Source organism: Arvicanthis niloticus, chromosome 17 (assembly GCF_011762505.2).
Source record: "Arvicanthis niloticus isolate mArvNil1 chromosome 17, mArvNil1.pat.X, whole genome shotgun sequence".
In the NCBI taxonomy this organism is placed as follows: domain Eukaryota; kingdom Metazoa; phylum Chordata; class Mammalia; order Rodentia; family Muridae; genus Arvicanthis; species Arvicanthis niloticus.
Window position 1 is genome coordinate 13,722,087 of NC_047674.1, and position 22,779 is coordinate 13,744,865.

Consider the following 22,779-nt stretch of genomic DNA (forward strand, 5'->3'; position numbering starts at 1 on the left):
ACAGACAAGCATCGGCAGCACGTACAGACAACTCCAGGCAAGAAAGCAGGCTAGCAAGTGCATGAACCACACTCATGCTCCCCACATCTTTTCTTAACAAGCTTCTCTTTTTGTTTGGGTATCAAGCCTTAAAAAACAGTAAGTTGCAAAGTAGGAACATAAATAGATGCATAGCTCTGGAGAAAAAAGCCTTCCCCACTGGGGTCGTCCCCAGGCTCAGCCCACACTGCACACATTTCACAGGCCGTTTTGTTACTATGTGCCAGGAAGAATCCAAAACAGAGAGACTAAAGAGGAACAAAATTAAGTTTGTATGCGCCTCTCAGTTGACAATGACTCAAGGAGCGTTCGATGGCCCAAGCACCTGAGATGGAATCACAGTCCAAGAGAACATGGCCGTTTCTTCCTCACTGACAGCCAAGGACCAAGTTGTCAGCACAGGCCATGGTTCCCAGCACACCAGAGTCCAGAGTCCATGTCAGTTTTCACTGCAGATGATCGGCTTCCTCACTACAGTCAGCGCAGCATCTGAATGCTACTCATAAAGCAGAAACTTCTTTATGGGGTCTGGCAGCGGCAGCGAGGGAACCAGATGCAGTCGGTATTTGCCAAGAGCTCTTCTTACAGCCACACGGCACAAACTCAGCAAGGTCCTGGGGATACCTGGAGAGTGTGAGAGAGAGAAGGGGAAAGGTTACTTCTCTCCTAGCTCTGAAGGCCCAAGCCGACTAGAGTAGACACGACTGCACTAACATCACAACACCTTCCTACACCTCTGAGTGGAGGAGGCCCTGGAAGCTACTGGAAGGCTTGCTATCTGCATCTTAACCATCTTATCTGCTCATCTGACAGCCACTCCTCCCTCTGCAATGCTTAGTGCCCTGGAAAAAGGCTGCCCATGGAAGACACCACAAATGAGAGCAAATGACCTTCCCTCTTGCTCTGTCTCAGCAAGTCACAGAGGCCTGGGGGCACCAAGTGCACAGTACTTGAATTCAGAGAATAGGCTGATGGTCCTGCTGTCAATCTAGACCACACGGCTAAACCCCTGCTTCAGAAAGAAAAGGTGACACAAAAAAATATGTGACCATAAGCAGCTTCATTCTGTCAGCCTGGTTCCCACCCTAGATGGCCATCAGCAAGCACCTTGGAGGAAAGCTGAGCAGGAACATGTTCCCGTGGTCTGGCTTGAGCATAGTTAACCAAACCACACTGCTACGAGGGTTCTGTGAGAAATAAGGGACCAAGGACAGGTCACCAATTCCTATGTCCTCTGACAAGACAGGAGAAGTGAGAGATAGGTATCAGGCAGGAAATGAGACAGACACGCAGGTTAATTCTGCATTTGAGAGAACGCTGACAGTAAATCCAAGCACAGGTAAACTCCAAACTCTATTGCCACTGACTTATTAATTCCTTGACAAAAACCTTCCAGGCAAACAAGCAAACTCCATATTTCATTTTAATGAAAACTGGCTTTATCACACAATTCAACCTTCTGATATTTGAATGGAATTTTTTACAATGAAGACAGGGACTCCAGATAATGAGCTTGTAGCTCTGTCCATTAAAATTCACATGAAGAGGAAGGCAGGGGCTAAGCTGGGCAAAGAAGGCAGAGATGAGGAAGTTAGAACATAAGGACCCATGAGTGAAGATACCATGATGGGCCAACACGACGGCTCAGAGGGTGAGCACTCTGCTCCCACACTTGATCACCTGACCTAACCCAGGGGACCATGTGTTAAGTCACAAGAAAGACTGACTCCTCCACATTATCCTCTGACTCCTACAGTCATGTATGGCATGTGCAGGCTTCCCCCATATATATTTAAATAAAACATATTAAAAATAGTTTAAATGCCATGATGAAACCTATCACTTGATACAGTGACCTAAAAAGCAAATTAAGAAAAATAAATAAACAAAAGAAGCCAGGTGGTGGCACACGCCTTTAATCCAAGTAGTTGGGAGGCAGAGGCAGGTAGAACTCTGAGTTTAGAGCCAGCCTGGTCTACAGAGTAAGGTCCATGGTAGCCAGAGATATATAAAAGATGCTGTCTTAAAAAAAAAAAAAAAAAAAAAAAAAAAGGAAAAATGTTACAAGGAAACCATTAGCCAAGAAGAGCAAAAATATAGAGAATATAATTCTAAGAACTTTGGAAGCACATATCTACATTTATGGATTTTGGTATCAGCTTTTGGTATTCAGGAGTTGCTAAATAACCACCTGGGGCTAGTGTTTGCCATGTAAGCACAAGGCCTCAGCCTCCCAAAGAAGGCAGGAGTATAGCACACACTGCAATCCCAGCACTGCAGAGACACAGCAGATCCTGAGAGTTCTGCCAGCCAGCCAAATCTACTTGGCAAGTCTCAGGTTCATGAAAGATCCTGTCTCAAAATAAAGGTGAACAGTGTACACATGCACACACCCCTACACCTACACAGAGAAACAAATACACTCTCACTGAATGACCACTCTGGAGAACTCTGGTCCTGAGGGCTTTAATTAAGTGCTTAGCTGGAAAGTTTGGGGGGTCTGGGGGTGTTGTTTTGTTATTTAAGATTCACTTATTTATTTTCATACGTACAGGTGTTTTACATACCTGTATGTCTGAGTACCACACACATGTAGAGCCTGCAGAAGCCAGAGGAGGGCCTCCTAGACTTGGAGCTACAGACAATTGTGAGCCTCTGAGAACCAAGGCCTCTGAAAGAGTAGCTCTTAACAGCTGAGCCATCTGTCTGGGCCAGTTTGGTCCTTGTTTTAATTAGTACTACATCTCACTGGCTCAATCAACCCCAGACCACAACACAGAGCTGAGCTCAGGCCACTTACTTCTGGCCTCTTTAAAGACCTGCAAGGCCTCAGGGTCCATCTTTCTTCTGCCTCTTGCCTCTGGGCCCAGGGATTCCCACTTCACCAGGTTGAGGTTGGCTCCAAACTCTACCAGCAGGCTCACAAAGGCTGCCTCACAACCATGGCGCAGGACAGCATCCATGACACACCCAGGGGAGCCCCTGTAGAATTCCTGGGTGTTGACAGGGCCGTTGCAATTGAAGTCAGGATTTGCTCCAGCCTGCAGGAGCAGCCTGAAGCACTGAAGGTTATGGTAGGCGGCACTGATGTACAGAGGACAGACCACCAAGGAGGTTAGCCGCCTTGAAAAAGGGGGCCGGGTGTCAGGAGTCAGATGATGGTTGACATCAACATCTGCCCCATACCTATGAGAAGAGAAGAATAAGTTACAATAAGTCAAACCCAGACCACAAAGACAATCCAGCTGCCCTGAGAAAGGCATTACAGAGTCACAGGAAGTCTCTGCAGACTCCACAGATCACAAACACAGCCAGTCCTCTCTATCTGTAGTTACTGTATCCAAAGGCTCAGTATTTGGGGAATACAGGTTAAAAATATTGGGGGGAAACAGCCTATAATGAACACACACAGTCCCTTTCTTGTCCTTCCTGCCTAGATAAAGACACAATGAGAAGACAGAACTTAAGGATAATGGGTATAGAAGAAAGAGAGGATTCCCATCTTAAAGGGCCAATAAATATCTTCAACAAAATTATAGAAGAAAACTTCCCTAACCTAAAGAATGAGATGCCCATAATCATCCAAGAAGCATACAGAACGCCTAAAAGACTAGACCAGAAAAGAAATACCTCCCGTCACATAATAATCAAAACACAAAATGCACAAAACAAAGAAAGAATTTTAAAAGCAGTAAGGGAAAAAGGCCAAGTAACATATAAAAGTAGACCTATCAGAATTACACCAGACTTCTCACCAGAGACTATAAAAGCTAGAAGATGCTGCACAGATGTCATACAGACCCTAAGAGAACACAAATGCCAGCCCAGGATACTATACCCAGCAAAACTCTCAATTACCATAGATGGAGAAACCAAGATATTCCATGACAAAACCAAATTTACACAATATCTTTCCACAAACCCAGCACTACAAAGAATAATAGCAGGAAAGCTCCAATACAAGGAGGGCAATTATACCCCAGAAAGAGCAAGAAAGTAAGCCTCTTCCAACAAACTCAAAAGAAGATAAACACACAAACAGTGTCTCCGCTGTTAACAAAAATAACAGGAAGCAACAATCTCCTTTCCTTAATATCTCTTAACATTAATGGACTCAATTCCCCAATAAAAAGACATAGACTGACAGGCTGGATACGCAAACAGGAAGATAAGGGAAAGCCCACACTCACATGGAAATTGAACAATACTCTACTCAATGATAATGTGGTCAGGGAAGAAATAAGGAAAGAAATTAAAGACTTTTTAGAATTTAATGAAAATGAAGACACATCATACCAAAACCTATAGGACACAATGAAAGTGGTGCTAAGAGGAAAACACATAGCTCTAAGTGCTTACAAAAAGAAACTGGGGAGGGTATACACTAGCAGTTTGACAACACACCTGAAAGCTCTAGAACAAAATGAAGCAAATACACCCAAGAGGAGTAGACAGGAGGAAATAATTAAACTCAGGACTGAAATCAACTAAATAGTAACAAAAAAAGAAACTATACAAAGAATCAATAAAACTAGGAGTTGGTTCTTTGAGAAAATCAACAAAATAGATAAACCCTTAGCCAGACTAATCAGAGGGCAGAGAGACAGTATTCAAATTAATAAACTCAGAACTGAAACAGGGGACATACTAACAGAAACTGAGGAAATCCAAAAAATCATCAGATCCTACTACAAAAGCCTATACTCAACAAAATTGGAAAATCTGGATGAAATGGACAATTTTCTAGACAAATATCAGTTACCAATGTTAAATTAGGAGCAGATAAACCATCTAAACAGTCCCATAATCCTGAAAGAAATAGAAGCAGTCATTAAAAATCTAGTCACCAAAAAAAAGTCTGGGACCAGATGGTTTCAGTGCAGAATTCTATCAGACCTTCAAGGAAGATCTAATACCAATTCATTTCAAACTGTTCCACAAAGTATAAATAGAAGGAACACTGCCCAATTCATTTTATGAAGACACAATCATGCTCATACCTAAACCACACAAAGACCCAACAAAGAAAGAGAACTTCAGACCAATTTCCCTAATGAATATCGATGCAAAAATACTCAATAAAATTCTCGAAAACCGAATCTAAGAACACATCAAAACAATCATCCATCATGATCAAGTAGGCTTTATCCCAGGAATGCAGGGTTGGTTCAATATACGGAAGTCCATCAATGTAATTCACTATATAAACAAATTCTCAATTGAGGAATCTCGAATGGTTGAGAAGCACCAAAAGAAGTGTTCAACATTCCTAGTCATCAGAGAAATGCAAATGAAAACAACATTGAGATTCTACCTCACACCAGTCAGAATGGCTAAGATCGAAAACACAGGTGACAGCAGATGCTGGCAAGGATGTGGACAAAGAAGAACACTCCTCCATTGTTGGTGGGATTGTTAGCTGGTACAACCACTATGGAAATCAATCTGGTGGTACCTTAGAAAATTGAACATAGTATTATCTGAGGACCCAGCTATACCACTCCTTGGTATATACCCAAAAGATGTTTCAATATACAACAGGGACACATGCTCCACTATGTATATAGCAGCCTTATTTATAATAGCCAGAAGTTGGAAAGAACCCTGATGTCCTTCAATAGAGGAATGGATACAGAAAATATGGTATATTTACACAATGGAGTACTACTCAGCTATTAAAAACAATGAGTTCATGAAATCATTAGGCAAATAGATGGAGCTTGAGAATATCATCCTGAGTGAGGTAACCCAATCATAAAAGAACATACATGGCATACAATCACTGATAAGTGGATATTAGCCCAAAAGCTCACAATACCTAAGACACAATGCATAGACCACATAAAACTCAAGAGGAGGAAGGAAGACCAGAGTGTGGGTGCTTTTTTTTTTCTTTTCTTTTCTTTTTTTTTTTTTTTTCAAGAAGGAGTAGCAAAATACTCAACTAGAGCTCCCAGGGTCTAAACCTCCAGCCTGAGAACAGAAAGGGAGGGACTCAGGGCTCCACTTGTATAGGTAACTGAGGGTGGCCTCGTTAGGCAACAGTGGAAGTGGAGGGCCATGTTCCCCGAAAGACTGGATCCATAGTGTTGGGGAATTTGAGAGTTGGATTGGGAGAATGCTGGGAGCACACCCTCATAAAAATTGGAAGAGAGGGTATGGGATAAGGGGTTTGGGGGGAGAAAGGAAGTGGAGATAACAGTGAAAGGTAAATATGTAAAATATCAAAAAAAAAAAAAAAAAAAAAAACCCAGATAATGGGTCTGGGAAAAAAAAGATAGTTTACTTATTTCAAACAATTTTCAAAGGTTTCCAGGAGATGCTTATTGGCTAAGATCTTATTTTAAGCTCTTCACAAAAGAATTTATGTCTCTGTTTAATATTCTCAAGAGAGATGCAAATCCTAATTTCTCTCAACAATTAATTGACAAAAGGGGAGTAATTTTACAAAAAGTAGAAGAAGCTCTATTAATTTATATATTATATAGATTGATACAGATTGATTGTTGGCTGTTTTATAATAGTCCTTTGATAAAAGAAATTATTTAAAAAGAATTATATTTCTTTAAATAGTGTCTTCATGACTCTCTGAGGGTGGAAAGGGCATGCCTTGTTTACTCTTAATTTTCTAAAACTTAAAGCTCATGGCAAATCTGCTGCTGATTGCCTCTGGCATCGCTGAGACCAATAAAAACTAAGCCACAACTATGTGGAAGGACCCTTTTACTCTTAAATGGAATGGCCAGGACCCAGTTCCTACATGGGGCCGAGGATTGATATGCATGTTTGATACCACAGAAGGCACAGCTAAATGGCCACCAAAAAGATTAATGAACTAAATAGATAGCCCGACAAAACCAGGCCCAATTATAAATAAGATGAATAACAATTGACATCCAGGGAAGAGAAATTTCCCTGAGAATTCTCTTCCTTTTTCCTTTCCAGGTAAAAATTAATCACTGGTGATGTCTGCTGTTAGGAGTTCTAATCCTGTTGCTGGCTTCTGGACTTATACTACTCACACCTTCGATGGGCCAATGACAAGGACATCAAATAGCTAGAGATTGCCATTACTAATCTGAAGAAATCCCTCGTTTCGTTGTCTGAAGTGATCGTCAAAAATCGTGAAGACTTTATTGGACCTGATTTATTCTTTTACAATTGAAAAGACGTGTACAGCTCTAGACTGTGTACAGCCCTTAAAGAAGAATGTTGCTTTTACATAGACAAGACAGGGGGATGGTTAAAGAGAGCATGAAAAAAGGCCAGAGAAGGTCTTGAAAGAAGACAGAGAGAGAAAGATAAAGATAAAGATGAGAGCTGGTACAAGAATTGGTTTTCAACCTGTCCATGATTGTCAACCCTACTTCCTTCCATCTTGGGACCATTAATTGGGTTATTTTTGCTTATTTCTTTTGGTCCCTGGGCCTTAAATAGGCTGACTAACTTTGTGAAACAAAAGATAGATAATCTGATAGCATAATCTATACAGATACATTGTCATAAGTTAGCTATGGGGGACCATGAGACTCAAGATGAGGTTGTTACTCTATCCAGGGTGTTCCCAAATCCCATCTCCACCCAACCTAAAAAAGGGGACTTCCACCCCTAGACCAAGCAGAGAGGGGCCACCCAGAACCCCCTCTGTCTGGCGATCTGAATTCTTGCTAAGGCTAAGCACTGCAAGGGAATATAAAAAAAAAAGTTAAAAATATGTTTCTGGGTTCCCTGAGGGACAAGCCTGACTGCATAGGGGTTGTCAAAAGTATCCCCTCTCCAGGAAAAAGACATCGGGACGGGTATGGCCCTTATGCCTCACTGAACAACGACAGGAGGACTGGAGCCATTACAAGGTCCCCTTTAATTACTGGAGGTCAGGCCTCTATCCCCGCCTTGGCAAGATTAGAATCACCATAGCCCTTCTATACTTGGAGAAGGGAGGAGATGTCAGGGGCAGCCCTGCTTATACACTGAAGGCCTAAAATCAGCCATAAGCCCAAAATCAGCAATAGGCCTGACTTACATGCCTGCTAACACAAAGTCTTGGGTCTCTATGGAAAAAACACTGAAACAGATGGCTATAAACTATTGTAAACAGGCAGCTTTTGTGGAAATCTACCAGCCTGAGTAGTCATAGACCTTATAAATAGGCAGCCTTTGGCAGATAGTACCAAATTAGATAAGGACAAGTGAATCATAGGCAGAGTCATAGTGACCTGACCCCTGAACCTTCACCCAGCTGATACCCTGTTCTGAAAGATATCTGTACTCCCCCTGAACACCTATGCTCCTGTGTCATCCCCTTTCCCATATCTTTTATTTTTGTGTTTATAACCCCCATGTTAAAAAGTAAAAATTATGATTTGATAAAACACACACACACACACACACAGTGTTCCCTGGTTCTGCTGACTTAGCTCCTGACAATCTATTTTCTTGTTCTCAGAAATACTTTGAATTATAGAACGTTATTGTGGTTTTTGATAGTATGCTGGGTAAAATAATCTTTATTGATCTCATTTTAAACATTAAAGTTTGTAGAGAGTTAAAATGTCCTTTACCATAATTATAGGTCATATTTATTTTCATATTGTAAAATGTTAGTTAATCTGTTGAACATTTTAAAAAACTGTATTCCTTTTTCAGAATTTCATATATGAACACTGTATTTATATAATTTTCCCTTTCTCTCCTTCCTCCCACTTTTCCCAACCCCCATACTTTTTGAATACATCTTATTGCTTAATTATTGTTTATATATGTATACATGTATACGTATATATGTTTATACAAATATTGATAAATAAAGCGTTTTGGAAAAAAAAAGCTGTCTATGCGCCAAAACTACACACAGAAGCTATACTTCTGCATGTAAGAAACTTAAAGACCTGAGTTAGGTATCAAGCAGGATAGGAAGCGGATCTCCCAGAGATACCAAGGATGATGTTAAAAGGATCAGTACTTCCGGTAAAAGGAGGTAACAAGTAAAAACACAGAATCCATTCATGCACGCAAGTTCCAAAAGGAAGTCTTTCAGACCTTTGAAAATAAAATAATTCCAAGACTATACTGTTTCAGAGTTAAGCGAAGAAACACTTTCAAATTCACTATAATACTAATACAATAACCCAATTCTACTTAAAATTTTTCACCAAGTGCTGGGAGTGGTGGTGCATGCCTTTAATTGCAGCACTTAGGAGGTAGAGACAGATAGATTCTTGAGTTCGAGGCCAACCCAGTTTACAGGGTGAATTCCAGGACAGCCAGGGCTACATAGAGAAATCCCATCTCAAAAACAAAACAAAACAACCCAGAACAAACAAAAATCTTTAATAATCAAAAAATTATTATTACAAAGAAAATTTGAACATATATTTGAAAAGAAGTATAGAAAAAAATGGGGACTACCCTAAGAATTTAAAATTAATTCCAATATTTTCTAATAACATATTTCCATTAACATATTATATTAATGGATCTAAAGGGAAAATTCTGATTACCACTAATTATAAAAAAAAAGGGCAAGAGCCAACAGTTGTTTATACTGTATGAAGGTGTGTCTCTATATTTTCAATTGTTAATTCTGTACCGTCCCAGAGAGAAAAATGCTAGTATGATACTGATATTGACATTTTTATGGCTCATCCCGGGCAACCTGCTCAGAAACTTGAAGATCAGAAAGCTCTCTATGTCTAGAGGCAATCTAGAATTGTACCAGAGATTGTACCACTGCTGGTTGGTTATAATAAAAATCTGACAGACAATAGCTGGGCAGGAAGTAGAGGGCAGAGAGACTGTCGAGAGGAGCGGATTCAGAGAGAGACAGGGAGGAAAACAGATGAACCAGAAGGGAGCAGCGAAAGGTATAGAGCTAACCACATGGTGGGTCATGGGCAAAATAGTTGGTTTAAGTTAGATGATCTAGCTGGGAGACTGTCCAAGCTAGAGGCCTAAACTTTAAACTATAATAGCAGCCTCTGTGCCACTACTGGTGGGTCCCAGAAAGTCCACTGTAAACAATTATGCCTGCTTTAAAATCTTCTATGAAAAAAGTGACAGCTATATCCTTAAAATTATAAAGTACATTTCTCCAGGTACAGTCATCATCTTATTTCACAAGGAAGTACTAGGGGTGTCCCTGCTGCAGGGGGAGCACAACACAGACCCCTCCACAAGCCGGCTTCTGTAGCACTGATGCTAAACACACAAGGAGCATAATTTCAAAGGACGGCAGTCAGATAAGCAGGATTGGAAAGGAAGAGATGAACCACTTTCTATGCTCAAAGGAAAGGCTTACAAAACCTAAAAAAGGCCTGCAAGGAATGAACAAACAGCAAGCAATAGGATAATTCACTAAAGTAGCAGACTGAAGTGATAGCCTTCGTATAGACATGTGGATACAAACAAAAGCCCAGTTTAAAGATGAAGCAGAAAAGCAATAGTCATTAAGGCAGCAAAATTACTTTAACATGACTCATAAGCATAATCGTAACAACTAAGTTCAAATGAACTAAGAAAGCAGAAAGACATTAAATACTAGAAAAGGCTCAACAAGCCATCAATTTTCCCTAAGTTGATTTTATGAATGAAAACTCCGCTCCTGAACTACTGAAGCTCGCTACAATTGGGTCGTACCCCTGGAACTATATGGTAGGTTCTAAAGTTCATTTGGAAGATCAAACAAGATCAAAACACAAAGCAACAATGCAGAGGAGAGCCCCAACACACCAAGGGCTTGTTATAAAGATCTGTAAAACAATGCTTCACCAACTGTGAATGGACCAGCTGCCCCATGTAAATTCACAAAACGCCTTTCAACGGACCCAACTGCAAGCAGAAGATTAGTATATATAGTAAGGAATTATCTTAAGGGAGAAGGGTGGTCTTGAACTCTTTAATACTTTTTTCCCCCAAGATAACTGAAAATCCATACGGGAAAAAATAAAGTTAAGCCTACTCATCGCAGTGCACACCAAGATAAATCTCAAATAAACTAGAAAACTATTTGGAAACTAGATGAAATTACTTAGGTCAAATTTGCCATCTGGGACTGGTGAAATGATTCAGTGGGTTAAGGCCCTTGTCACTGAGACTGACAGGCTGAGTTCAATCCTGGTGCCCACATACTGGAAGGAGAGAACCAACTTCTGTGAGTTGTCCTCTGACCTCCACACCCATGTCTCAAGCACTCAGTGATCTGCTACCCGTGTACTTAACCCTTCTCTGGCCCCAGGGAGTTCTGAAGTTTCACAAACTGTGTCATCACCTGAGTATTTAACTTGAAACAGGAAGTGACAGCACACAGGAAGCAATGATGAGGGCATTCAACATGTGGGGACCTAATATTCAGGGACAGGAGAGGATGGACTAACGCCATTTCCCTGCCTAGATGACAGATGGCAACCGTCTCAGCCAGCAGTTCTGCTTCAGGACCCCTCTCTAGCCCTTTAGGTGTCCAGAGGAACTTAAAAACAAAAGTGCTTCTTTGGGGCAGCACAGGCCTGAGGACACATGAGGCCACTGTGATGGTTTGTATATGCTCAGCCCAGGGAGTGGCACTAAAGATGTGGCCCTATTAGAAGGTGTGGCCCTGTTGGAGTAGGTATGTCACTGTGGGTGTGGGCTTTAAGATCCTCATCCTAGCTGCCTGGAAGTCAGTATTCTGCTGGCAGCCTTCAGATGAAGATGTAGAACTCTCAGCTCCTCCTGTACAATGCCTGCCTGGATACTGCCATGTTCCCACCTTGATGATGACAGACTGAACCTCTGAACCTGTAAGCCAGCCCCAATTAAATGTTGTCCTTATAAGAGTAGCTTTTGTCATGGTGTCCGTTCACAGCAGTAAAACCCTAACTAAGACAGCCATTGTCCTTCATTGGCACCTCCCCTCCTTCTGAATCTCTCTGAGTGAGAGCATTCTACCATTGTTCCACTTCACTCGCTACACTTCTAACTAACAACAGGAAAAGTCCATTTCACACAGGAATTATTCATTGGAAACAAGTCTTCCAAATTCTTTATAATCTTTAACAGTATGACAATCTGATACCAACTGAGCTGTAGGGAAGACAGCCTCTGAAACTCATAAAGATATCCTAGACGGGATCCAGGAGAGTTTAATTGTGAATAGTGTCTAAATTTCTCTATTGCTTTTATTATCTCTACAAGGAACCCCAACAGCTCAACAAATCAATAAACATTGAACACACAGAAACATCAGCTCTTCTTCTATCCTAAAACATAAGCAATAGAGAGCAGGGGAGCTTACAAACAACAAGGGGAGGTTCCTTACTAGGGGCTAGGAAACTGCAATAATGAAAGATGAGAGGCCTACAAGAAATATAAGCCAGGCTGGCAAGCAGGCAGGCAGGCAGGCAAGTGGGTGGGCTGGCGGGCAGGTTTGGGTCATATTTAGATGATATTACCTGTTAAATAATTTACCAGTATAATTTCCAGTTTCCTTCTTTTGTTTTTGGCTTTTTTTCTTCTTCTTTGACATGGACTTACTAGGTACCCTGACTGGCCTAGAACTTGCTAGCAGGCCAGTCTGACTTCAAGCTCATGGAGCTCTACCTGCCCCTGCCTCCACGAAGCTGGTAAAAGTATTCTTCACCACACCCAGCAAGTTGTCATTTTCTAAAGGTCAATCATCATAGAACTTAGAACACAGAAAAATTTTAAATAAAATAATCCATGCTCACATGCTTTCTTGTCAGAGTGCCCTGTGCTCCACAGAGGAGACAAGATGCATTAACTGAATGCCCTCAGGGATTTCTGAGCCAAAATGAATTTCATTAACTGATCCTACTAAAAACATTTCCATAGAGACAAAGGATCCTGCTGCCAAGCCTGACGGTTTGAGTTCCATCCCTGGAGCCCACATAGTAGAAGAGAAAACCAGCTCCCACAGGTTGTCCTAACCTCTCCAGGCATACTCTGGAATATGCATGAGTATATGGACATACATGCACACATTTTTTAAAAAATATTTAAAGAATAAGGAACTTTAGAGGATATGGCCTCAGCTATAAATGAAGGCAGATGACATGCAAAGTTTACACTCAGAAGAAAAGCAACCGTCAGCATAAGGCATTGCTGGGTCTGAAGCAGGAAGAGCACTCACAAAGCAGCCTTCCAAGGCCTCTAAGAAGCCATCCCTTAAACACACAGGAAATGCAGGTACAGAACAAGGGGAAGTGGACACAAACCCAGCAGTACTGACCTGATAAGAGCCTTCAGGATGTCGTCCCTACCCACACGAGAGGCATGGTAGACAGGAGTGCTGCGGTGGTGCCGGCTGCCGTTGGGGTCGGCACCAGCTTCCAAAAGGATCTCAGTGCTCTCCAGGTGCCCGTTCACTACAGCCACATACAGGGCAGTCTGCCCCTTGACATCCACCAGGTCCACCTCTGCCCCTTTGCGTATGAGGAAGTCCACACAGTTCCCATGGCCTGCAGTGGCTGCAATTCTTAGTGGTGTGCAGGGGAGCCAGCCGCAGCACCAGACAGACTTCTCATTGATGCGGCTATATGGAAACACAGGGAGCTTGTGAGAGTCACCCCAGTCTCCCTCCTCTCTCTCTAGCAGAGTCACTCAGGTAGCTAACTCTGAGGTTTAAAATGCCTTCACTGTGTTCTGTTTTTCATCTCATGGTGCTGAGGATCAAACTCGGGATCTTGGACATGCTACATTTCCAGCCATTTGTGTTCTGTGTCCTGAAATGTTCACAACTGTCCCTGCTGAGCAGAGAGGACAGGCATTCAGGGCCTATCGACAAGGAAACGTGAGCCTTCTATAGAATAATCAGCACTAACACTGAGACTTCTAGTTCTTACATCCCTAACCCATAGTCCACAGCCTCTACAAACCACATATAGATCCATCGGGGACACATGCCAGGGCAGGCAGGGTCATGCATGTTCTCTTACCAGAGATTACCTATAAATGTCCAAGGCTGGCATCCTCTCCCAATAAAGATGATTAGTGCCTATGTCCTCCTACCCTAACCCAGAATACCTGAGAGCCTAGGAAGGTTACAGGGGCTTAGCCAGAAGTGATGGGAAACTGTCCAGACTCAGCTCTCAGTGTTCTTCACTTCAGCTTCTACACTGAGGCAGAACCTAAGAACACACAGTAGGCAGTGTCTCACTAACCACTCCCTGATGTCCCTCCTCCAGTCACACATGGGCTGATATGGGCCAATAAAGTCCAGAACCACCAGAGAAATGATCAGCAGTAGAAAATATAAAGGAAGATTCCTAAACCTCAAGTTTAAGAAAAAAGGAGCCGCGAGGCAGTGGTGGTGCATGCCTTTAATTCTAGCACTAGGGAGGCAGAGGTAGATGGATCTCTGTAAGTTCGAGGTCAGCCTGGTCTTCGGAGCTAGTCCCAGGACAGCCAGGCTACACAAAGAAACACTGTCTCAAAAACAAACAAAAGGAAGGAAGGAAGGAAGGAAGGAAGGAAGGAAGGAAGGAAGGAAGGAGAAACTAGTGTGGTAGCATGGGTCAATAATCTAGAACTCAGGAGTTGGAGGCAGCCTGGGCTTCAAAGATACATGAGGCCCAAACAGAGAGGAAGAATTAAGAAAAGGGGGAGGGGGAGAGAAAGAGAGATGAGGAAACAAGGAGAGAAGGAAGAGAGGAGGGACAGGGAAAAGGAGGGGGCACAACAGGAACTAAACTGAACTCACTCTACTGCTGTATCTGTCATGCTTAAGGCTTTTAGAGGGGCTTGAGGCACATTAAATAAATTTAAATTTTTGTTTGGTTTTATTAGATATATTCATTTTTTCCATGTATGAATGTTTTGCCTGCATGTATGTTTTTGAACCACATACACACTTGGTGCCTGCACAGAGAATGTCTCATGCAAGTGCTAGGAGAGGAGTCCTCTGTGAGAGCAACACGCACTGTTAAAGGGCGGAGTCACCTCTCCAGCCCTGAGTTTTGTTTTTTAAATACCGACATGTGCTCTGATGGAATACAGCTAAGACACTAGAAAGCTAAGGAAGGAGCACACTCCTGCTGAATCCTGCTTGGGAACTGTCTACACTAGGGTAGTGGAGCTCCTTCCTGCAGAGACCCACAGGCACTTCCATCAGTTCACTGTGCCCTTCTTCTCAAGGCAAAGTAGAAACAAGTGCCAGTTTCAGTTGCATTCAATATCTAGAGAGAATTCTGGATGCTCTCCTAGCAGCCTGCACAGGGAGACACAAACAAGACTCTGCTATCCAGGAAGAGTCAGAACTCAGTGACCAGAAGGACTTGGCAATCAAAAGGCAAGAAGCTATGGACAGGAAAACAAAGGAGATAAACGCTACCACATCCCTACAGTGGGAAGTCAGTGGGCCTATGGCTAATCACTACAGACCTGAGACAAGAAGAAGAGAACATCAAATGAATGTCAATAAAGTGGCTGTAGACAAAGAACTACCCCGGATAAAGAGTCATAGCAATTGTCTCAATAGACAGCTCAGTGGTTAAGAGCATGTACTACCCTCCTAGAGGACCTGAGTTCAATCCAAGTACCCGAATCAGGTGGCTCACAACCACCTGTAACCACAGTGCCAAGGGATGACCTCTTCTGGCCTCTGTGGCCTATATTCACATGTTCATACCCACCCAAGCCCCCATATACACACAATTAAAATAAATAAAATAGCCAGGCACAGTGGAGCACATCTGTAATCCTAGCTCAGGAGACAGAGGCAGGAAGATCTCTGTGACTTTGAGGTCAGCCTGGTATACATAATGAGTTTTGGTCCAGCCAAGGCTGCACAGTGAGACCCTGTTTCAAATAAAATGAAATAAATAAGTAAATAAACCTGTTTTTTAAGAGTCTTGGGGGAGCTGGAGAGATGGCTCAGAAGTTAAGAGCACTGAGTGCTCTTCCAGAAGTCCTGAGTTCAATTAAAAATATTTAAAAAAAAAAAAAAAGAGTCTTGGGGGACTTAGAGGGACCTCTCTAACAACACTGCCTTCAGAAAAAAAACACTGAAGAAACTGATACTAACACAGAACAATCCCAGGCTGACCTGGCTCCAGGAACCCCTGCCCATTGTATCTGGCCACCTATAACTCCTCCTTTTGTCCCTCCTCTAAAAGCAAACCGCAGACCAGCAGCAGCAGAGTTCTGCTCTACAATCCAAAGTGCAAGCCTCAGCCTCCTGCAGGCCCACAGGCCAACACCTGTTACCAGCCCAAGCAGGAATGCTCACCTCCGGTAGCTCTCCTCTTGCAGTAGGTTCCTGAGGGTCTGGAGGTCCCCTACATAGGCTGCATCATGGAGTCTCGTGTCTTCACAGTGCTCCAGTGGATGGTCACAGAACTGCTCCCTCAGCCACTCCTTCAGATTAGGACCTGCACTGAAGAGAGGGGCTCCTATCAGCGTGCGGAAACATCGGCAAGGCCAACCAGACAGGATGCCTTCTGCACTGGCTCCCTCCTGCAAGCCACACAGAAACGTTCAAATTCCCAGAAAATAATTTATAAGAGAAAGCTGGAAAGTTTCCCTTTTTAAACTAGCACATTCCTGACACCAAGCCCAATAAGACTTTTTTTTTTCTAAAAAAAAGAAAAGAAAAAAATGTGATGGTCTGTTGAACAAAGGAACAATGACACAGTAGTACAAACTAAAGTTTGAAATATTATGCAAAAAAAACTCAGCATAAAATTACTCTAATTTATCCCATGTATGTAAGAAGATCTTTTAATTGGGGCATTTGAAAGAAGAGTGGCAGTCTACTTTACTGCAAAGACAAATGGTTAGTCAAAAGCCAAGGGCTAAAACAAGGGTTGCTTGTCTGAAAGGTGGATAAGTTCCATACCATGCTTCTCTGTAGAACAGTAACACGGGTGTCTTGCTAAGAGACAATTCAGCAGAGTACTACAACCCCCACAGGTGCTCACGAGTTAGAGGTGCAGTCCCAGCATGCTGGTGCGGGGACACAGCAAAAGCCTTTAGTCAGTGCAGCATCCCAGGCAGTCACAGGGTTAGTGGGAAAACGTCTTCCTGCCAGACTGAAGAATTTCTCCTGGGATACTGGCTAGTTCTTATCAGAGAGTTATTATAAGAGCAGAGACCAACCCCACCTTGTCTCTGACTTCCTATTTAGCCAGGAGGTCACAGTTCCCACTACTTCAGTCGGCCTTGAGGAATCATAGATAAGGTGAGAGGCCTACATCAGAACCTGCACCATGCATGATATTCTGCCTTCAAGACTGTGAACTAAATATATCTCTTTTCTTTATGGTTAGTCTATCTCAGGAATTTTATTATATTAATGAAAATGAAATAACAAGGAATGAGCCTCAAAGGTAAACCTTTTTTGGAATAGAAATTACACTGCAAGAGCCTGGAGAGATGGCTCAATTGGTGGTATGTGCCATGCAAATATGAGCCCTGAAGCTCAGGTCCCCAACACTCATATAAAAACCAAGACCACATTCCTACAAGTCTGCTGGGGCTAGGAGAGGCAGAGACACTTAGGGATATGGATCCCTGGGCAGGCTGGCAGCTAGTTTAGCCAAATACATCAGCTCCATGTACAGTAATAGCCTTGATTCAAAAATAAGGTGGAGTAAGAAAAACACTAGATGTTGATCTCTGAGCTCCATGTATACATTCATACACAGAGAAAATCATACTTCAATAAAATAGAAAACTAAAATATATGTGCATAAATACAAGTCAAGCCTATACAACAAGAAATAGATGTGGTTAGAAAGATTATACTATGTACTAGGATAAGATTCAGTATTAGAGAAATTCTCAGGGTTCCCCATAAATACAATGTAGCCAATCTCTTCAGAAATTTGATATCAGATATACCAAAATGATTTCAAAATATATTTGTAGATATACATAAGGGAAAACAGTTTTTGCTGTTGTTTTAGTGAGAATAACCGGTAGAAGAAACCCTACCATTCTAGATAACAAAACTCTCACCAGACTAGAAAGAAAAAACAAAAAACAGAATCAATTCTCCAGAAGATCTTAATCTTAATATAAACAACTTAACTGTAATAAACAGGCATAAAATCAGAGTGAGACACGCAGTCTGTGTGTGTTGTACAATTAATTGCCTGCTTGGAATACTTGCATCTTTGCTCACATCACAGCGCAAACTAACTCCAGGAGACTGAAAGCTTGATTAAAAAAAAAAAAAAAAAAAAAAAAAAATTGCACCAACAGGTGATATAAAGAAAGCACAAATTCTAACTGCTTAGATTCAAGTCTCCCACTATGTGGGGATGTCCTAGCATGTTACCAAGCACAGTTCGAAAGCATATCCCTCCACACGTAGGCTTTTTCTAGACACTGAATGCAATATCCTTTGAATCCCTACAGACTCTCCCATAGGTACACGGTGGTGATGACTAAGTATCCTTGCCCTCCACGGTCTGAAAGTCGGTTGACTGGGCTAAGACCAAGGCTAGAGGCAGCACAAGGTTCACAAACACCTGTGTGGTTCACTCCAAGCCCATAGCCAGATGCACAGCAGACCAGACCAACAGGCAGGCATCAAGCCTGGAAATGGCTCTGTAAGGCGCTTCCAGGTGCCTTTCAATCACTGTAACTACAGTGCAGTTACCAACAGGTACAAAAATTCAAAGCCAAAGTTGGGAAAGAGTCAGATGTTTGGGTTAACTGTCAGGAAGGTGGGCAGCACCAGAGGACTTGAGCAAGTCTCTGGACCTCCCTTTGCTCACCTCTCCTCTATGCTCCCAGCCCAGGCCAATGTACCTTCAAGATCTCCCCAATTCTAGAGTCAAAGGCCATTTCAAGTTTGGACTTCTCTGATCACCTAATCCAGCTACCCACAAGATAGCACTCGAGGCCTGCACCTCCACCCAAGCTGGAGGAAACACACCAACAAAAAGGCACTAAAACAACACTGGGGTTGGGGGCAAAACCATTTTTTCTTCCACAGTACTCTTCCGTATACTAAGACATAGCTGTCCTTTAACCAACCACCTTTCTCCCATCTCTCATTCCTGCATGACAGGTCAGTCCACTAAAAATCTTGTCTGTCCCCGAGATCAAATTCAACACCAACTATAACTTTAGGTGTTAGAGGCGTTGTCTTGCTTTTTCATGTCACCCTGATAGCCCCACGTGAGTCAAGCCAATAGGACTTTATCCACAAATGTTTGTTGAATTGATGGAGGGAAGAATGACAAAAGACTAAGTCAACAGTGTGGCTTTCTGAGATTTTTGCAAACTGAATAGAGCTCATTGAACAGAGTAAGTGCTTGACCAAAACCAGAGATGGGCACAGAAACATACCTACCACACACACACACACACACACGGCAAGTTCAGAGAGACCCTAAGATGGATGTCGTACCAGGAAATTCTCCTGGGAATTGTTAGTTCCTAGAAACAGCACTGTAAAATGGAGATGCTTTAAGGCAGGTGGCAAGTGTCACCCTTTCTCTGCAGGTAGGTCAAAGGACAGCACTGTCATTAAGGTGGGTGGGGGTGGGGCGGAGGAGGTTTGTCCAGTGACTACTTAGTGATTATGCGCTGACTGGTGGGATGGGAAAAGGGAACTTGTTCGCACGAAGGCAGACCTCTGAGGGCCTTTACTGACAAGTGTGCTCATATCTAGAAGAAGATCCGTACCCCATGGCACAGCTAGGGTCATCGCAGACGAGGATCGGCTAACAGGGTGGCAGTTACTAGGCTAGCTCCACCAGAAAGAAACCCCGTGGGAGGGCTGTCCACGAGAGGCCAGGAGCGGTGGTGGGCGCCTAGGGTCGCGCGAAGCCTGACGTCCAACTTACTGACCCCGGGCGCGACTCCTCCGATCTGGCCGATGAGGACAGAGGACCCGGGCCCCGGACGCCCGAGGGCCGCTCCGACTGACCCCAAGACGCATCCCTGCTCCCCACCACCCCTATCCGCACACGTTACCTGCGGGTCCCGGGCCGGCCCGCCCATCGGGGCTCCCGCCCTCCGCCATGCCTACTTGGTCCTCAGCCTCCGCCCTGACCCCGCCGCCTGTCTGCCTCCGCACCGATCCTGTCAAAGAGCAACCCAGTCGGAGAAACACCACCGGGGCTTCCGGCAGGTGGGCGTGTCCGGGGCTCGGCTTCCGGCGAGTATGCACCTCCCTTTCGTACTTCCTGCTCCGCGCGGAGGGTGCTGGGGTCTCCGCTTCCGGCCTGGCTAATGGACTTGATTGCTGATCAACGTGGTAGAAAAAACTTAGTGTACCAAGAAAGCAGCTGATTCTGGGGAAACGCCTTTCCCCTGGGGGCGGAGGCTTATTTGCATGCCTCAGAAACTCCTGGTTGGTAGATTCTGGGGGGCGGGACGTGGGCGGGACCGTTACGGTCCAGCGGACTGGAGTCCGCTGCCTGCGCCGCGCCGTTGAAGGTTGTTGAGTGAGGTGGGGCTGCACTGCTGTCCTTTCCTCCAGACTTCAAACAGTGTCTTCCGAGTCGGTAACTTGTAAAGTTGTGTTAGATGAAGGCAGCCCAGAATATCTTCATGGAGCCAATAGTGTCTGTAACTTGGCCAAGGCGTGTTGACAGAGTGGCTTTCCCCTCAAGCACTCCCGATTTTACATCGGTCACACCGTGCGCACTGCGTTTCAAACAGTTCTTAAGCATGGACGCTGTCGGGTCCTTTCATTCTCCCCTACACAACTTAGGGAAGGTACCTTGCAGGGGAGGACCCCAGTGGACCGGGGAGGCTGCGCCTTAAGGAGACAGAAGCGCCCCGCCGTCCTGTAAAGCGGAGGCGAGGCCGCAGTCTCCAGCACCGTGGCTGTGACTTGTCTGCATCTTTGTGTGGTCATGGCACACCAGCTGGGAGCTAGCGACTATAGGTGCCCAGATTGGCTCAGTTGCACAGGTCTGTGGAGCTGTATGAGGCAACCTGGAACATAGCCACGGACTCTGAAGGTGTTGAGCGGAAAAGGGAGATTACTTAGTGGTGTTTGGTCTTGATAACACCACTGGCATGACAGGCAGGTGACACCAATGACTCGGCAAGGCAGAGAGCCAGAGGTGGCCCAGCCTTGTGGCTCTGCTCTACAGCTGCACACCCTACCTGGGACACCTCAAGTATAAACCCACCCAGATGAGCATGAACGAATAAACACGCATCCAAATGTGATGTAGTGACCATCCACATAGCTTTAAAAAACCTGTGCCCCAGGTTACAGCATGGCCAACCCTGGAGGACTCGGTGCTCAGTGAAATAAGCCAGCAATAAAGAACAAATACTGCTTAATTCCACTCATAGGCGGTCACTAAAGGAATCAACCTCGTAGAAACGGAGTGGAATAGTAGGTGCCAGTTTGCTACCAAAGAGAGTGTCCCTGGTAAGGGGACAGAGATAAAACTATGCTGTCACCCTAGCCTGAGAACTTCGTTGAGACCAAAACTCAGGCCAAAAGAAACTCATGGTTTTGACTCAGAAAAAAATGTTGATTAATGGAAGCGATGTTAAGGTTTTATTTAAAATATTTTAACATTAGACTTTGACCACAAGACTTAGAAGAGAGGTACAAAGAAAGACACACCCAAGTATAGTTCCTCAAGGGAGTCATAATCCTTAGCACTAGATACTATATGTGCCATATTGATGGCTCTCAACTTAGATCCCAAAAGACTGTGAAGAAACTGTGTGTGTGTGTGTGTGTGTGTGTGTGTGTGTGTGTGTGTGTCTGAGACTATGGGGTGGCTTCAGACATAGCTTGATGGAATTATAATCTGATAAAGTCAGGAGCCACTGGTTGCATGAGTTTCGTGCATGTCCTTTTCCTGTTAAGGTTTCTAGTGCGAGTCCAGGAAAATTGCAGATGGATAAGTACAGAGGGAGGAAGGCTTTGAGCAGTTAACTGTGCTGAAATTCCTGCTCCTCTGTTGGCAAGAGACTTCAAGGAAACTCCTGGGAAAAGGGCTCCTCACAACTCCATAACTTCCCCTTCTATCCTATCTCAGGAGGAATAGGAGATGAGAACTTTTAAAAAGTTTTTTTTTTGGGGGGGGGGGCAAATGGAGACAGGATCTTACTTATATAGCCCTTGGCTGGCTGGAGCTCATATGTAAATGAGTCTTGCCTTAACTCATTGAGATCCACATGCCTTTGCTTCCCAGGTGCTGGGAAAATATACCACCACACCTGGCAAGATTATTTTTATATTTATTTAAAGTGTGTGTGTGTGTGTGCGCATGCTGGGAGCATCATGTGTGTGCAGGTGTCCTCAGAGGACAGAAGATGGATTAGATAGCCTGGAGCTGAACTGACAGGAAGTGGTGAGCTGGGTGCTAGGTGCTGGGAACTGAACTCTGCTCCACCGTGCATTGTGTCTCTAGCCGCAGAAGTTAGTATTGTAATGGAACAGTATCCATTTGGAAAGATGAAAAGGTTTGGGGTTGACTACACTATTTACTTATAGTCATAACTATAAGTTCAAAGTGGCTAAACTATAAAGTTAAGATGGCAAGCCTCACTCCCTCTTCTCCATCCTTGGTGGAAGCAGAAAGATTCTTTAGGTTTCACCAGTGAGTCCTGAAGACTTGAGCTAAGCCCAGAATCATCTTTTCCAGCCCCAGCTTGTTCCATAGATATTATACCCAAGCCCAGAGCCAACTTAGGAAGCACTGGGAGGCAGAGTCCACATCCTGATGGTGAACCCCTAATGGGGCAATTCCTCCACACATCAGTTCCTTCCCTATGACTGTAGCTGGTGGTAAGTGGCACTTCACTGCGGTGGCAATG

The 22,779-nt window shown here is 43.8% G+C and overlaps 1 protein-coding gene across 1 annotated transcript; it reads right to left on the reverse strand.

Moving 5' to 3' along the window:
* Positions 1-288: 288 nt before the first annotated feature.
* On the reverse strand, positions 289-21,095 carry Asb1 (ankyrin repeat and SOCS box containing 1). The gene is made up of 5 exons (XM_034521619.2): positions 19,960-21,095; positions 16,259-16,400; positions 13,262-13,564; positions 2,840-3,225; positions 289-663 (listed from the first exon to the last, which is right to left on the reverse strand). The coding sequence occupies exons 1-5, from the start codon at positions 20,006-20,008 to the stop codon at positions 536-538; spliced, it is 1,008 nt and encodes a 335-aa protein (XP_034377510.1). The 5' UTR covers positions 20,009-21,095; the 3' UTR covers positions 289-535.
* Between the last annotated feature and the right edge of the window lie 1,684 nt (positions 21,096-22,779).

Bases quoted from the DNA above. Each gene is read 5' to 3' on its own strand.
- Asb1 (XM_034521619.2), bottom strand. From the start codon at position 20,008: ATGGCGGAGGGCGGGAGCCCCGATGGGCGGGCCGGCCCGGGACCCGCA. The intron at 16,401-19,959 runs GTAACGTGTGCG...TCTTCAGTGCAG, and splicing joins GGCCGGCCCGGGACCCGCAG to GTCCTAATCTGAAGGAGTGG. The intron at 3,226-13,261 runs GTCAGTACTGCT...CTCTTCTCATAG, and splicing joins ATCCTGAAGGCTCTTATCAG to GTATGGGGCAGATGTTGATG.